Source organism: Lissotriton vulgaris, chromosome 12 (assembly GCF_964263255.1).
Source record: "Lissotriton vulgaris chromosome 12, aLisVul1.2, whole genome shotgun sequence".
Lineage (NCBI taxonomy): Eukaryota > Metazoa > Chordata > Amphibia > Caudata > Salamandridae > Lissotriton > Lissotriton vulgaris.
The window spans coordinates 715,753,039-715,767,244 of record NC_141700.1 but is presented as its reverse complement, the minus strand read 5'-3'; the positions used below and the strand labels follow the sequence as shown (position 1 = coordinate 715,767,244).

The 14,206-nt window shown below is 45.6% G+C and overlaps 1 protein-coding gene across 1 annotated transcript in view; it reads left to right on the top strand.

Annotated features, from left to right (window-relative positions):
* The window catches only part of LOC147678098 (hydroperoxide isomerase ALOXE3-like), a 319,605-nt gene that overhangs the window by 50,694 nt on the left and 254,705 nt on the right, over window positions 1–14,206 (top strand). The window contains exon 3 of the mRNA XM_086945959.1: window positions 11,032–11,116. Within this exon, the coding sequence (XP_086802085.1) occupies window positions 11,032–11,116 (85 nt within the window). The remainder of the gene's footprint in view (window positions 1–11,031; window positions 11,117–14,206) is intronic.

Here is a 14,206-nt window from a genome sequence, read left to right as displayed (position 1 = left end):
TGGAATGAGCAGTCAGGCTTATCTCAGAGGCAGGGTGTGAAGTATTCGTACATAACATACAGTCATGCAGTGTAAACACTACAAAAAGACACCTCACCAGTTTTAGAAAAATAATTTATATTTTTCTGTGCACAGAAGACGAACATGATAAAAAATCCAACATATAATAATCTAAATCAGTCCTCTGAAAGAATAACCTTAAAAATGCAGTTCCTTGAAGTCGGTTACTCTGTATAGTGCTACTGAGGTGCTGTAAACAACCAAATCCAACCGGAAGGTTGAACGCATCATTGCGGACCTGCATCGGTGTCAGAAGACTTGTAAACAGTAACTTGTTGCTGTCCTGGCTGACTGCAGCGGTGTGTTTGAGCAGTGGCGGCAGTTGAGACTGCAGTGTGAGAGAATCAGTGAGATGTGCGGTGCCCTCAGGTCACAGTGCAGGCAGCAGCTTGGTGACGGTCATCCAGCGGCATTGTAAGACCAGGGCTGCGGTGCAAAGTGGGGCAGTGCTCGTTGTGGTGCTGACGGTCACAGTTCAAGCTTTGCTGGCCATCGATCATTAGCGGTCAATGGGGGTGGTATCGGTGGGCTGTGGCTGAGGTGTGGGAAGGGGCGCTGCTGGCTGCAGCTTACAAGCGGTACCCCCAGACCACGGTAGAGACCACGTTGGCAATAGCAACTGGCCACGGCATCGCCAGTGAGACCAGGGTGGCAGTGCAAGCATCGGCTCGGTAGCGGCGGTGGTTGCCGTCATCGGTGAGACCAGGGTTGCGGTATGAAGTGTGTGGGTGCCCTCTGCAGTGCCTTCCTGTCACAGAAGCACCGGCGGTCTTGGTGACAGCATCAGGTTGCTGTTTCTCTTTGTGGCAACTGAGGTATGTGGTCCCAGAGGCGGTACCCAGAGGTAAGTGAAGTCCTTGCTGTCCCTGAGACGTTGTCAATAGGAGGCAAGCTCTACCTCAAGCCCTTAGAGATACTCAGCAACAAGTGAAGAAAAATCCGGTCAGGTCATTTCACTGCCCTAAGCAGAAGCAGCAACTGCAGGCCAACTCAGCAAAGCAACAAACAAAGGGGCAGTACTCCTTCTGGTAACTCTTCCAGTTCTTCCCTTTGACAGGCTCCTTGATCCCTGTAAGTTCTCTAAAGTGTTTTATCTCGCTGAGGCTTCCAACAGGAGGCAAGTTCTACTTCAAACCCTTGGAGAAGACTATAACAGCAGAATGACGAAAGCGCATTCCAGCCCATTTCCTGCCCAAGACTGAAGCAGCAAGTAGCAGGTCAACACAGCAGAGCATGCAGCAAAGTGGCAGTTCCTCCTGACAGCTTTTCCAGCTCTTCTTCCTGGCAGGTTCCGTAGTTCAGAATTAATCTAAAGTTCTGGGGCCTGGCCCCCAATATTTATAACACATTTTCCTTTGTTCTCTTTTGGCAGAAGTCTCTCAGCTCAGTCCAAACCAGTACTGCCCTCCATGGCCCAGCTTCCTGGCAGGAGGTGGAGACAGCATTGTGCAAGGGAGACAGGGCCTATTCAGGTGCAAGGGAAATCTGCTCCCAGCATTGTAAATTCAGACCAGGCCTATTCAGGTGCTATTGAACCTCCTCCCACTACTCTGAATGCAGCCCAAGTCCAATCAGCCCAGCCCTGACTCATCTAGGAAAGAAAGGACATGTCTCGACCCCCCAGTGTCTATCTACATTGAGTGCACAACCCCAGCCGCTGTCACCCCAAAGCCAGACAATCAATCCAACATCCAGCAGCGCACACAAGATGGCTAAGCAAGAAAATAAGCACTTTCTAAAAGTGGTATTTTCAAACTCACAAATAAAAATCATCATTACTAAAAGACACATTTTTATGTTTTGAGTTCAGGTATACTAAACTCCATTTCTCTATCTTGTTCCCAATGGGAAGCTATACTTGTAAGATGTTACAAAGTATCCCTCATTCTATCCTATGGGACAAATAGCCTTCCAATAGTGAAAAATAAAATACACTGTATTTCCCTATCAGGACATGTCACACACCCCAGTACACGTCCTATCTTTCACTTACATTGCACCCTGCCCAAAGGGGCTTGGGCCTAGCTTAGGGATGACTCACATGTAATAAAATGGAAGGTTAGAGCCTGGCCAGTGGATGCACTTGCCAGGTTGACATGGCAGTCACAAATGTGCTTAGACACTGCAGTGGCAGGTCTCAGAACCCTCTGAAAGGTTGCTTGTGTGGGTGGCACAATCAGTGCCCCAGGCTCCCTAGCAGCATTTGCAGGCCCTGGGCACACACAGTACAATATACTGGGGACTTAAAGGTAAATCAAATTAGTCAAACATGCAAACACCAATACATAAAAATAATTTACCTGGAGTGCATATGCACTTAGGCACTGATTAGCAGTGGTAAAGTACCCAGATATTTAAACTCAACAAAAACAGGAGGCCCAAAAAGCAAAACGTCAGGGGGTAAACCAGCTGAAAAAGCCAAGTCTAACACTCCCCCTCTAAATGGGGCCGATGGTCTGATGGCTCATCTTCAATGGCCCATAAGCCCTGGGACTGTAGGTGGAAGTTGTATGCCAAAAGAGTAAATTTTACGGTGTCGGCCTAAGTCTGCTGGTCAACACAACATTAAATTGGGAGAGTGGACGGATAGCTTGGCAAACAGGTACTTCTTCACCTTGACAGTTGCAATGGAGTGACCTGTCTGCCAAACTCTAAATCAGGCCTCTAATGTACATCTAACTCCGCCTCTAGTATAAACCGTTTATTGTACAATGCAGATCAGATGCACAGATGTGATGTGTTCAGCATTTTTTATGCAGAAATAATTTACATATAAGTCCGCAAGGTTTTTCCTGAATCCATAACAGATCATAACTACATCATTTGCATGCTAATAAACTAATGTTCTGAAAGAACCCACAAATGTGAAACATTGATGTGAGTTCCCAAATCTAAAACAATCTCTAATGGACTCTTGGACCTGACATTATTTCAACTCCTTCAAAATGGCATAGGGTGTAGGGTATGCATGATGCAATCTAATAGTTGGACTTTCAGAACATTACAGTGCCAAAGCAAATAACCTAATAAAAGTCTCCAGTTCACACAAGTGAACATGTAGACATGATTGCTGTTTGAGTTCTACTTTTTTTTATTATAGACATGAATGAGACAACTATCAATCTGGAAAAAGAGTCAGACCAAAGATGAATTTACCAAGCAAAATATACATTTATTCCCCTGTGCCCATTGTTCAATACTTCTAATAATTATAGAATAATTATTAAAATAAAACCAAGAGTTCCAAAAAAAGAACTGCAGTGTGTTTCCTAATAAGAAATCTAATGAACATCAGGATGCTCTTAAAGGCCCCTAATAATGCTGGATGTGGGAAACTATTCTCAGCACTTCTAAGGGGGGAAAAAATCGGGCCGACGAATTTTCTATTAAAATTTGGCGACCCTAAATATTTCAAGAAGGTCAAACTAAAGGTTCTAAGGGACCTGGCTAGAACATGGGCTAGTCTAAGACGAACACTCAAATTGGATTACTATTCTAGTAGGGCCCCACTTTGGGATTCCCCAGGAGCACCGTCTTGGCTCTTAGATAGTTTAGCTCGCCCAATTAGGGCAGCCGGACTTTCATCATGGGGGGATCTATTTGTTGAAGGAACTTTACTCACATGGGAGACGTTGAGCCTAACTATAGGAACTAGTTTTTCACGATTTAAATATCTCCAAATTCAGAGTTGGTCACAGGCCTATATCCAAGGAAGGGGTAGGTTTAAAATAGGTATCAAGAGTAATTACTAACTCACCTGATGGATAAACCACCCTTCAAAAAAGAAATTACATTTTGGTACAATCTTATTCTGGATGAGACTGATGGCGAGTTTCTGTTACCCCTTTCGCTTTGGAAAACCTTTATCTCCGACGTGGAAGGCCTGTGGATAAAATCATTTAGGATTTTGGGTGAGATCGTTAAACCATCTTGGCTCCGTCGCAACCACCTGTTTACTCTGCATAGGGTGTATTACTCTCCATTGCGTCTATCAAAGTTCCCCAATAATGATCAAGTGGCATGCCCTAGATGTGGCTTGGTAGCAGCATCAGATATCCATATGTTTTTTGAGTGTCCGTTTATATCATTATTTTGGAATGAAATCTGTGCTTCTCTCTCGTTAGCAATAGGCTCGCATGTTAACCCTAGTCCCATGTTAATTTTCTTTGGCATTATACCAGAGCTAGACGGCATGTGTAAAAAATTGGTTTTCTATAGTTGTTTGCTAGCCAGAAGAGAAATATGCAGACGGTGGAAAGATAAGACAGCCCCTCTTTTTACCGATTGGCGTGCAGCAATGCTACAGATGTCTAAATTAGACATGGCTAGAGAAGGTAACCAACACAAGAGAAGATTTTGGCTGCTTTTGGATTGGTAATGGGGTTTTTTTTTTTTTTTTTCCCCATGTCCTATGATTTCGCTGCCTGTTGGGTCGTCTATTCGATCCTCGCCTTTTATACATACCCAACTAGGGCGACATCGGTTACAATCTGGTTTGTATTGAGCAGTACGCTAGTCCAGTTGGTACCATTCTTCGATCATTGAGGTGTTGATGCTTGGTACTGCGGGATACCCCGGTAGGATCCAAGAAAGTCCCCCTCAGTTTATCTGGGTCAGTGTCTCAGTTATCCCCTCTAACTGATCGTTATTGTTTGGTTTCCAAGGGCAAATATGAGGACAACAAAAAAAGAAAAAAAAAAAAAAAAGAAATCTAATGAACATAATGATCTTTCATAATAAAGACATCTGTAAGCCACAAACATTTGAATTCAACAATGAGTTCCAGGCATATACAACTAACAATATATACTTCCTAGAGTTCATTTCACTGAATCATGAAATGTTGCACAAGACATGGAAGCTCTTCATAAAGCAATGTGCTTATTTTAGTCTACAAAATCCAAACTGTTTATCATGCAACTATTGTAATTTGCACTCATTGGATCAGTTCTCTCTATAAGGCAGTATTGTTTTGGGACATACTCTGAACGAAGATGTTTAGTGGCATGGAATGCCAATAGTAAGAATGTGTTTACTATTTACAGAACGATTCTCAAAGTGCATAGAAATGTCAAAATCAAACACACCAGAACTTGACAGTGTTCCATACTCGGATTCACACTGTATGCGACATCCGTAGATCTGTGAGCATCTGTTATGATTCAGAAATTGTGCAAATCACTGGGACCATTCGAATAGATGCACAACTTGTGTGGACGCCGTTAGAAACAGAACCCCTTGTGGGTTGGAAATATCACCATAACTTAAAGAAAACATAGGCAAGGATCATAGCCTTGATAAAGTCGTGGGATGAATTCCCTTGTTAAGCGACGAAACACATGTCAGCTGTTGTGAAAGGTTGTTTTGAAGACTCAAGGATTAAAAAGAAAAAAGAACAAACGACTTACTTGATGTGTTGAAATTTGTGCTCACGTTCTGCACTTTTAGATAATTTTTGTGACAACATTTTGTGTGCTGGGGTGTTTTCATTTATGTATTGGAGGCAGTTTAGGCTACCGGTTTGGGGGGGTTTGGTGGTTCTCCTCTCCTTGCAGCACTAAACATAAGATAGATTTTCCCACACAAGTATCTGTGTCACTCCCCTTTGTAGATCCATCTTCCTAACACAATACCACTGTGCAGTAGTGTTAGAACTTGACAGATATTGACTTGTCACATACACACATATAAAAAACCACGAATTTGCCACTTTGAAACAGGCATAATGTACAGTGGGGAAAATACAAACTATAACACAAATAAAATGCTACATAATATTAATTGTGATATAACTATGTACTGTACATACTGTACATACTGAGAATAAACATGCTAAAAACAATCTATGAATAAATATAGTGTAGATGTCACCAGGTTTGAAATAGAAATGTGCAGACTTTGGAAGTGCTGGAAACCAGAAGACAGCCAATATAGACAATACATCATGGTTTTCATAGAAAATGAAACACACTTTTTATCCACACCATTAAATGTGAATCAGCTCAGGAGGAACTATTTCATATGCAAATATACTTTTAAAACCTAAGTGATGAAAACAGTTGTGACCAGAGTTTTTCTTCTTTCTGTCACATATCATGTTGTAGCAGAAGCGTACAGGAATGTCTGCTAACTATTAAGAGCATTTTACAATATTTTATTATTTACTGATTAGAGTTTAAGACTAATTTGGTGGTAAGTAATGCAAAACCTTGATTGTAGCTTGAAAGTTAAACTAATAAACATTGCAGTTGTTTTTCTAGTTTTTCATGTTTTTATTTTATTTTACAAAAAACACTTTCCACGTGAATGTAATGATAATAGACATCAAGCGTAAATCAAAATTACAAAAGGTATGTATATTGCACGATAAGAAAGTTATGTTTTTTTCTATGAGAAACATTCTTTTTCATATTTTCCTTCTGAATTCCCTTCAAATATTGGCCTTCCCAACAGTATTGAGTCCTATTGGTATATTTTGAGTTAAAAGCGAAAACAATTGTCTAGCTTGTTTGTACACAAAAGGTAATTTAGCAGAAATGTCAGCCCAACCAGTCCCTCAAACTCTGGCCACTCTGAGTCTTTGCAATGGGGAAACATACTTTCTTTACCCCGGAGAGAGTGCACGGCACCCCCCCTGCCGAAACAGGCGATTAAAAGAAACAGGGGGTAGAGGGAAGGGGGAGGAGTTTTTTATACAGGGAAAAGGGATGTCAGGGTAGGCACAGGAGACCTCACCATGTAAGGAAGGCACTCAAAAGGGGGGAGGAGGTAATAGTAAAAATTCTGCTCTTTCTGTGGCTGAACCATGGATATTGCCCATGAAGAGCAGATGAACCTAGATAGTCACTGAAGTACACTGGAAAATAAATCTTGAAAATTCCATACCAAAAAATAACATTGTAACTTACTTTCAGAATCAAAAACATGTTAATGAGTTTCTGAATGAAAACGAAATACAAAAGAAGAAAGGTTGTGGGAAGAACCACAGAAGTTGGACGTATATCATGGTGTCCTAACCAAGCCAAAATAATGTACTCAAAAGTCTACATCTTTTGCAGGAAACACTTAAAGAATGAATAAAGTGCAACCTATTCTGATGGCTTGGCTGGAAACATTGAAAGCTGAAGTCAAGCTTGGAAGTCCTCCATAGTATTAAGTATTAGGATGACATTAAACAATCCACTTTGACACTGTGAAAGTAAAAGTCCAGGTACTGGTCTTAGGTTCTGTCACTCACCCACCTCGCCGGACACACACTCGACGCCGTCTTCTCATCCAGCAAAGACATCCCCTTCAGCCACGCCACTGGACTCCACTGGACAGACCACAGCTGCGTCCACTTCACCTTCAGAAGAACGACGATCCACCACCACCAGCAACCGGTTGCTCGAAGAAGGTGGAACAAGATCACAGCCGACCAGCTCGCCGCTTCCCTGAGCCAGCACCCCCCCGCCAGCTCAGCGAACCCCAGCCAGGCCGCCGACAACCTCACGAAGTGGATCAACAACTGCGCGGACGAACTCGCCCCACTGAGGACCCCGCCTAGCAGACCCGGCAGCAAGAAGGCCCCTTGGTTCACCGACGAACTCAAGAGCTCCAAGAAGAACTGCAGAGCCCTCGAGAAAGCCTGGAGAAGGGAACCAACACCGGACAACATGACCGCCCTCAAGCTTGCCACCCGGAAGCACCACCAACTGATCCGCGCCACTAAGAAAACTGCATTCAAGGACCGGCTGCACAACAACGCACACAATAGCAAGGAACTCTTCAACATCGTGAAAGAGCTCTCCAACCCCAACGCCGGAAACAACGACATCACCCCATCGCAAGACCTCTGCAACTCCCTCGCCTCCTACTTCCACAACAAGATCGCGGAAACACACAACAGCTTCAGCACTCAACCGACGCACGCCACAACCGAACCACCGCCCCCCCACCACCACCCTCCGCACCTGGACTCCGATCAGCACCGAAGACACCATCCACATGATGAACTCCATCCACTCCGGATCTCCGACCGACCCCTGCCCTCACCACCTCTTCAACATGGCCGACGCGGTCATCGCACCCCACCTGCGGGACATCATCAACACCTCCTTCGACACCGCCACCTTCCCGGAGAGCTGGAAGCACGCCGAACTCAGCGCCCTACTAAAGAAACCTACAGCGGACCCCACCGAACTCAAGAATTACCGCCCCATCTCGCTCCTCCCGTTCCCAGCCAAAGTCATGGAGAAGACCATCAACAAGCAGCTGGCCGCCTTCCTCGAGACAAATGGATCCCTCGACCCCTCACAGTCTGGCTTCCGAGCCAACCACAGCACCGAGACCGCCCTCATCGCTGCCACCGATGACATCCGAGCCCTGATGGACAATGGAGAAACAGCGGCCCTCATCCTCCTAGACCTCTCTGCGGCTTTCGACACTGTCTGCCACCGCACCTTGGTGCAGCGCCTCAGCAACGTCGGAATCCAGGAGTAGGCACTGGAATGGATCATCTCCTTCCTCGACGGAAGAACACAGAGAGTCCGCCTACCACCGTACAAGTCAGAGGCCACCGAAGTCATCTGCGGCGTCCCTCAAGGATCCTCGCTGAGCCCCACCCTCTTCAACGTATACATGAGCCCCCTCGCAGCCATCGCATGCCAACACAACCTCAACATCATCTCCTACGCTGACGACACCCAGCTGATCCTCTCTCTGACCAACGACCCCGCCGCCGCCAGAGCCAACCTTCACGAAGGGATGAAAGACGTAGCCGAGTGGATGACGATCAGCCGCCTGAAACTGAACTCAGACAAGACGGAAGTCCTCATCCTGGGTTCCTCGCCCTCTGCCTGGGACGACTCCTGGTGGCCCCCCGCCCTGGGCAGCGCACCCAAACCGACAGACCACGCACGCAACCTGGGCTTCATCTTGGACTCCTCCCTCACCATGACCAGACAAGTCAACGCCGTCTCCTCATCATGCTTCAACATCCTGCGCATGCTACGGAAGATCTTCCGGTGGATCCCCACCGAGACAAGGAAGACGGTCACCCAGGCCCTCGTCACCAGCCGACTGGACTACGGCAATGCCCTCTACGCCGGAAACACCGCCAAGCTCCTGAAGAGACTCCAGCGGATCCAGAACGCCTCAGCCAGACGTGTGGCTGTATCACGTCCGGAGATGTGATACAGCCACATCTCCGGACATCTGAGAGACCTGCATTGGCTCCCCGTCAACAAAAGAATCACCTTCCGCCTCCTCACCCACGCACACAAAGCCCTACACGATCAAGGACCTAGCTACCTCAACAACCGCATCAACTTCCACGTTCCCAAACGACATCTCCGATCAGCCAGCCACGCCCTCGCCACCGTCCCCCGCATCCGGAGAACGACAACAGGAGGAAGGTCCTTCTCCTACCTGGCCGCCAAGACCTGGAACTCCCTACCGACCGACCTGCGCCTGACCCAAGACCACCTCTCCTTCAGGAAGAAGCTCAAGACCTGGCTATTCGAGCAGTAGCAGCACTCCCCCCCCCCCCCCCCCTAGCGCCTTGAGACCCTCCGGGTAAGTAGTGCGCTATATAAATGTCTGTGATTGATTGATTGATTGATTGACTCAAGCAGGAGCCAAGCAATAATAGACTTACCCCAGCACAGTTCTGTGGTGGCGAAGATATGAGTGAAAACTCTGGTCTAGGATTCATCCTCACTCAAAACATGGCCTCCTCCTGCTTGTGGTCAGTGGGATAAGCCTTTAACCTTTCAGTTGGTTGAAGTGAATGACAATGCCATGTGGCAAACAAGTGGCAGAGGGCAGTCAGGACCACAGTAAATAAACCATGGCAGTGTTCTCATCAAACTTGTTGGTTGCTTGGACGATGGGTAGGCTCTCACATCACAGCACATTTGCATCATCTTCACACTATTCATCTTGTTAGTTTCTTTGACTTAATACAACTATGTATTTTCATTCAGCTACTTCCACCTTCATCCTGCCGCATTGCTGTATAAAGCTCTTCTTGTGGCTCCACTGAAGGCAAAGGTTCCCAAAATCCCTGGTGGCCAATCTTGAAGCTGCTCTCATGCATAAGATCAGCTTCAAGATTGGCCGGAATGCTGATGATTTGCGCTCCCAGGGAGACAACCGAGCAATGCAGCTGAGTTGGAGAAAGCTTCATTGCGTATGACGGTTTGGCCGGCCTGTGACGGCTGGCCAAACCATTATGCGCACCGGAAACAGTGCACACCACTCCTTATGGTGCCTGTTATCGCTTTGGACCTGCCCCCAAAACTCTGGGAAACCAAATAAAACGATAATAATCCCATGTTAATTATCCTTTTATTTTTATTTGGGTTTTTAATCTGCTGGCAGCGGGGTAACACTCCTTCGCCATAGCGGAGGATTCTTCATGTTTGGTCTTCATGTTTGCTGAAGTTCATGAACAGCCTAACTTGCCAGTTCTGTAGCCTGGAAGTAGGTTTCTCAGAGGGGCTAGCAAACTGATGCAGCAATAGTCACATGAGCTATATCCAGCTCTTCTTAACTACATTTAATGCTCAGTTTAGAATGCTGGAAAACTGAAATATGGGGCTCTGCAGATTGATAACACTGACCAATATGTTGGTTATGGATAGGAAAGATGAGGAGTGGGGGAGAGAGTAAGAGGAACTCATTTTCATAGTCAAAAGCATCCTCCTGATCCTAGAATTCTGCCATCTTCCTTAAACAAGCTTAGAAAACTAAGCATGAACACTTTCTAGGAGGTAACTGAACCACAACTGGGCCTTGAACGATTCTTAATGTTTAACTTTTTAATTCTTTCCTTCTCTGCCTGGGTAAGGTTTACCTCACTTGTATCAGTTCATCATTTCATGTATTTGCTAGACAACTTATTTCAAGGCTTGGGTCTTTTATGTGAAATTTTCCGTTTCTTCTTTCAAAAGACTTTACTGAACATCAATATTCTCTTTTGTTGAGCAGCTTCCCTGGCCACGGCAGAAAATCTCAATCCGCTCCTCCTAAAGCAGAGGGAGAATGAGCTGAAAGAGAGACGAGAGGCCTACAAGTGAGTTATTGTATGCTATCTGAATCACATAGCACTAAAACCTTAGCAACTGAAATGGAACACACTTAACTCTAACTTTGTAATTTATAGCTGCTATTTGTTTTCCTGTTAGCGCATCCTACTTTACAGCACTTCGATTATGAAAATGTAAAAAATTAAAATATTGACATAAGTATTTTACACAGAGTACATAAATACTAATACAAAGTAGCACTTATGGGAAGGTTTTTGTTAGGGAGAGGGGTATATTCTTCACAGTAAACAATGATAGTTGTGGTTTCTTCCATTGGTGATCTGACTCCCTGTACATGATCTCAGGTAGTTTGTCATCACATTCGTGAGAGTCGGCCTCAACCTCCCCTCCTTTAAACCAATATTGGGCCTACTGATCAATGTGTATAGAACTTTAGGAAGGCTATTCTATGCAGAAAAAACACAAGGGACACTGCAGACTTAGAAATAATGCACTAGGGCGAACTGTGAAGATCCCACCACACATTACTTCTTTACCAATTAGGCGCCAGCTTACAATAGTCCTCAAGTTCTCAAAAATGCACCCTTGGGTCATTGCCTCTATGTTCAACACTCTCCACTGAAGATCTGTGCTAGATAAGCAGCTATACATATATATCACTGATGACATCAACCACATGATAATCTGAGGCACCTCCTCACACCCTAATATACCCTTTGATACACCCTGATATACCCTTCGATACACCCACTCTAAAATACAGACTACCATTTTCGAAACCATAGACACACCAATACCAGTCACTACATACCCACTCACTGATTCCTAGGTCTACACACACGTCCCATCATTCACCCATACAACCACTCATAAATGCAGTCACTCATTAATACAGCACTATCATATGCACTCATACACCTATACAGACACTCACACAACACCACTCATCCATTGAGTTACTCACACACCTAGCCAGTCATGCAAAGAATCAATCACACTCCCATTTACGCACCTATACAGTTATACACACACCACCTCACTTATTCATACAGATACTAACACATACTTACTCTTATACAATCACTGATACAAGCACACACTCATCCATACAGCCACTCTCACAATCACTCACTCTCACATATAGTCATTTATATACTCAAACACTCACATATACTGCCTTTCACATATGAAGTTACTCACACATGTACCCCTGGGATATCCATCCACTCACCAACACCACCATACACACACTCACCCACCCACACAGCCCCTGGCAAATGCACTCTTTAACCCATACACCCACTGAATCACCCACTCACACATCCGTGGAGAGAATCACACACCCCCCATCCACCCATACAGATACTCAGACAACTAACAAATAACCCATATAGACACTCATGTAGCTACTATCCATTCCATGCAGCTGCTTACACACCAACTGATAGACTAATACAGACATTCACACAGTTATATCACTAACCCATGCATTCAGTAAGACACAATTAATCACTTACTTATACAGTCAGTCATGCTCCTACTAAATCATCTATTCAGACACTTATACACTCACTCATTCTTCAATACAGATTGGCATATATATGTCGCCAGTAGGTAGTTATAGTTAGAACCAAGGGCCAGATGTGGGTAATCTCAATTTACCTATTCTTAAATACCGAATTTTACAGATTCGGTATTTAAGAATAGGGCACAGAGACGTTTCGCAGCCTACGGGATCGCCTCCTTCAGGTATTGTTTACCAATTGTGTGGGGGCTTCGAGGCCAACTGAAGTCCGGGGATCGCCACCCTCCGGGGCTTTACTTAAATATGCAGAGTGGGCCTCGGCAGTCCCTAAAGCCTCAGTGGTCCTAGGCAGTGCCTGCCTTATTGGTTCTGTAATCACACAGGCAGTACTCATGGTGTTATAAAGTGATACACTCATAGACCCTTGCAGATGTAGAATTACCCAGGCTTTATTTGTGTAATAGTCTGTTGGTTTATATTTGGTAGGTGCACCGCATAATTGCAAATGTTTTCCCTCATAACCTCCTATAAACAGACGATTTTCACAATAAACTACAGACAAGTGTTGTAAGAAAAAAAAGATCTATACACTCACTTATTAATTGGAAAACAAATAACCTTTATTAAAACAACACACAGGGCATGTTTGCACACATATCACCTCGGGCCCCGCCCCCTCCCTTCACCACTGTGCAAATGTGCCCTGTGGTGCATTTTAAGTTGCCGGATAAAGTCCCCTTGAATCCAGAAGGTCCCTGGGGTCCAACTAACCCACCAGGTACCTCCAGTAATTGCCATGGAGCTGCGTTGCAGAGAGGTGTAAAAAAGGGTGTGGCCTGGACCACTTCACTGCAACGTTGGCCCCCAGGGAACCCCTTGTATTGAAAGGAAATTACCTCCCCAACTTAAAGCGCGCCACAGGGTGTGTTTGAGGAGTGTTGCTGGAGGGGGCGGGCCCCCTGGCATGATCACAGGTATTTTTTTTTCTTTTTTAAAAAGGGGGGCTTTGTGGCCGCCTTCCTTTTCTACTTTATGGGCCCTGGGCCAGGGCTTAACCCCTTTTTAAAAAAAAAAAAAAAATGGAAGGGAGCCACGTGGCCCCCCTCCCAAGGCCATATTCGGCACGGGGACCCAATTCCCCGGGGCATGGTCATTGTTTTTATTCATAAAAAAAGATTTCGAGAGGGGCTGTGTAGTACCCCTTCCTGGCCACTTCTGGCCCCGGGGACCCCATCCCCCAGGGCCTGGCCACTTTGTTGGGGACCATGGGGGGTCCCCAATTCCCCCACGGTCCCGCCAGCTCCCTGCCTCCTGCGGGAGCCAACATTGCTTTTCTACACGGGGAGCTGCTAAGATGCAGCTCCCCGTGTGGTAAAGTTATCTGCTTTAGTTTTTGGAAGAGAGAGCAGGTTTCCCTACTCTCTCTTCCAAAAACCAAACCACAGTTTGCTATTACAGGGCGGGAGCTGCACGGCTTCCGCTCTGCCATAGAAAACAGCAGTGTTCCAGGGGTGGGCACTCTGGGAAACTGCAGGAGCCAGCCCTGGGGGTGGTGGTCCCCAGGGCCATCACAGGCTACAGGAGAGGGGCC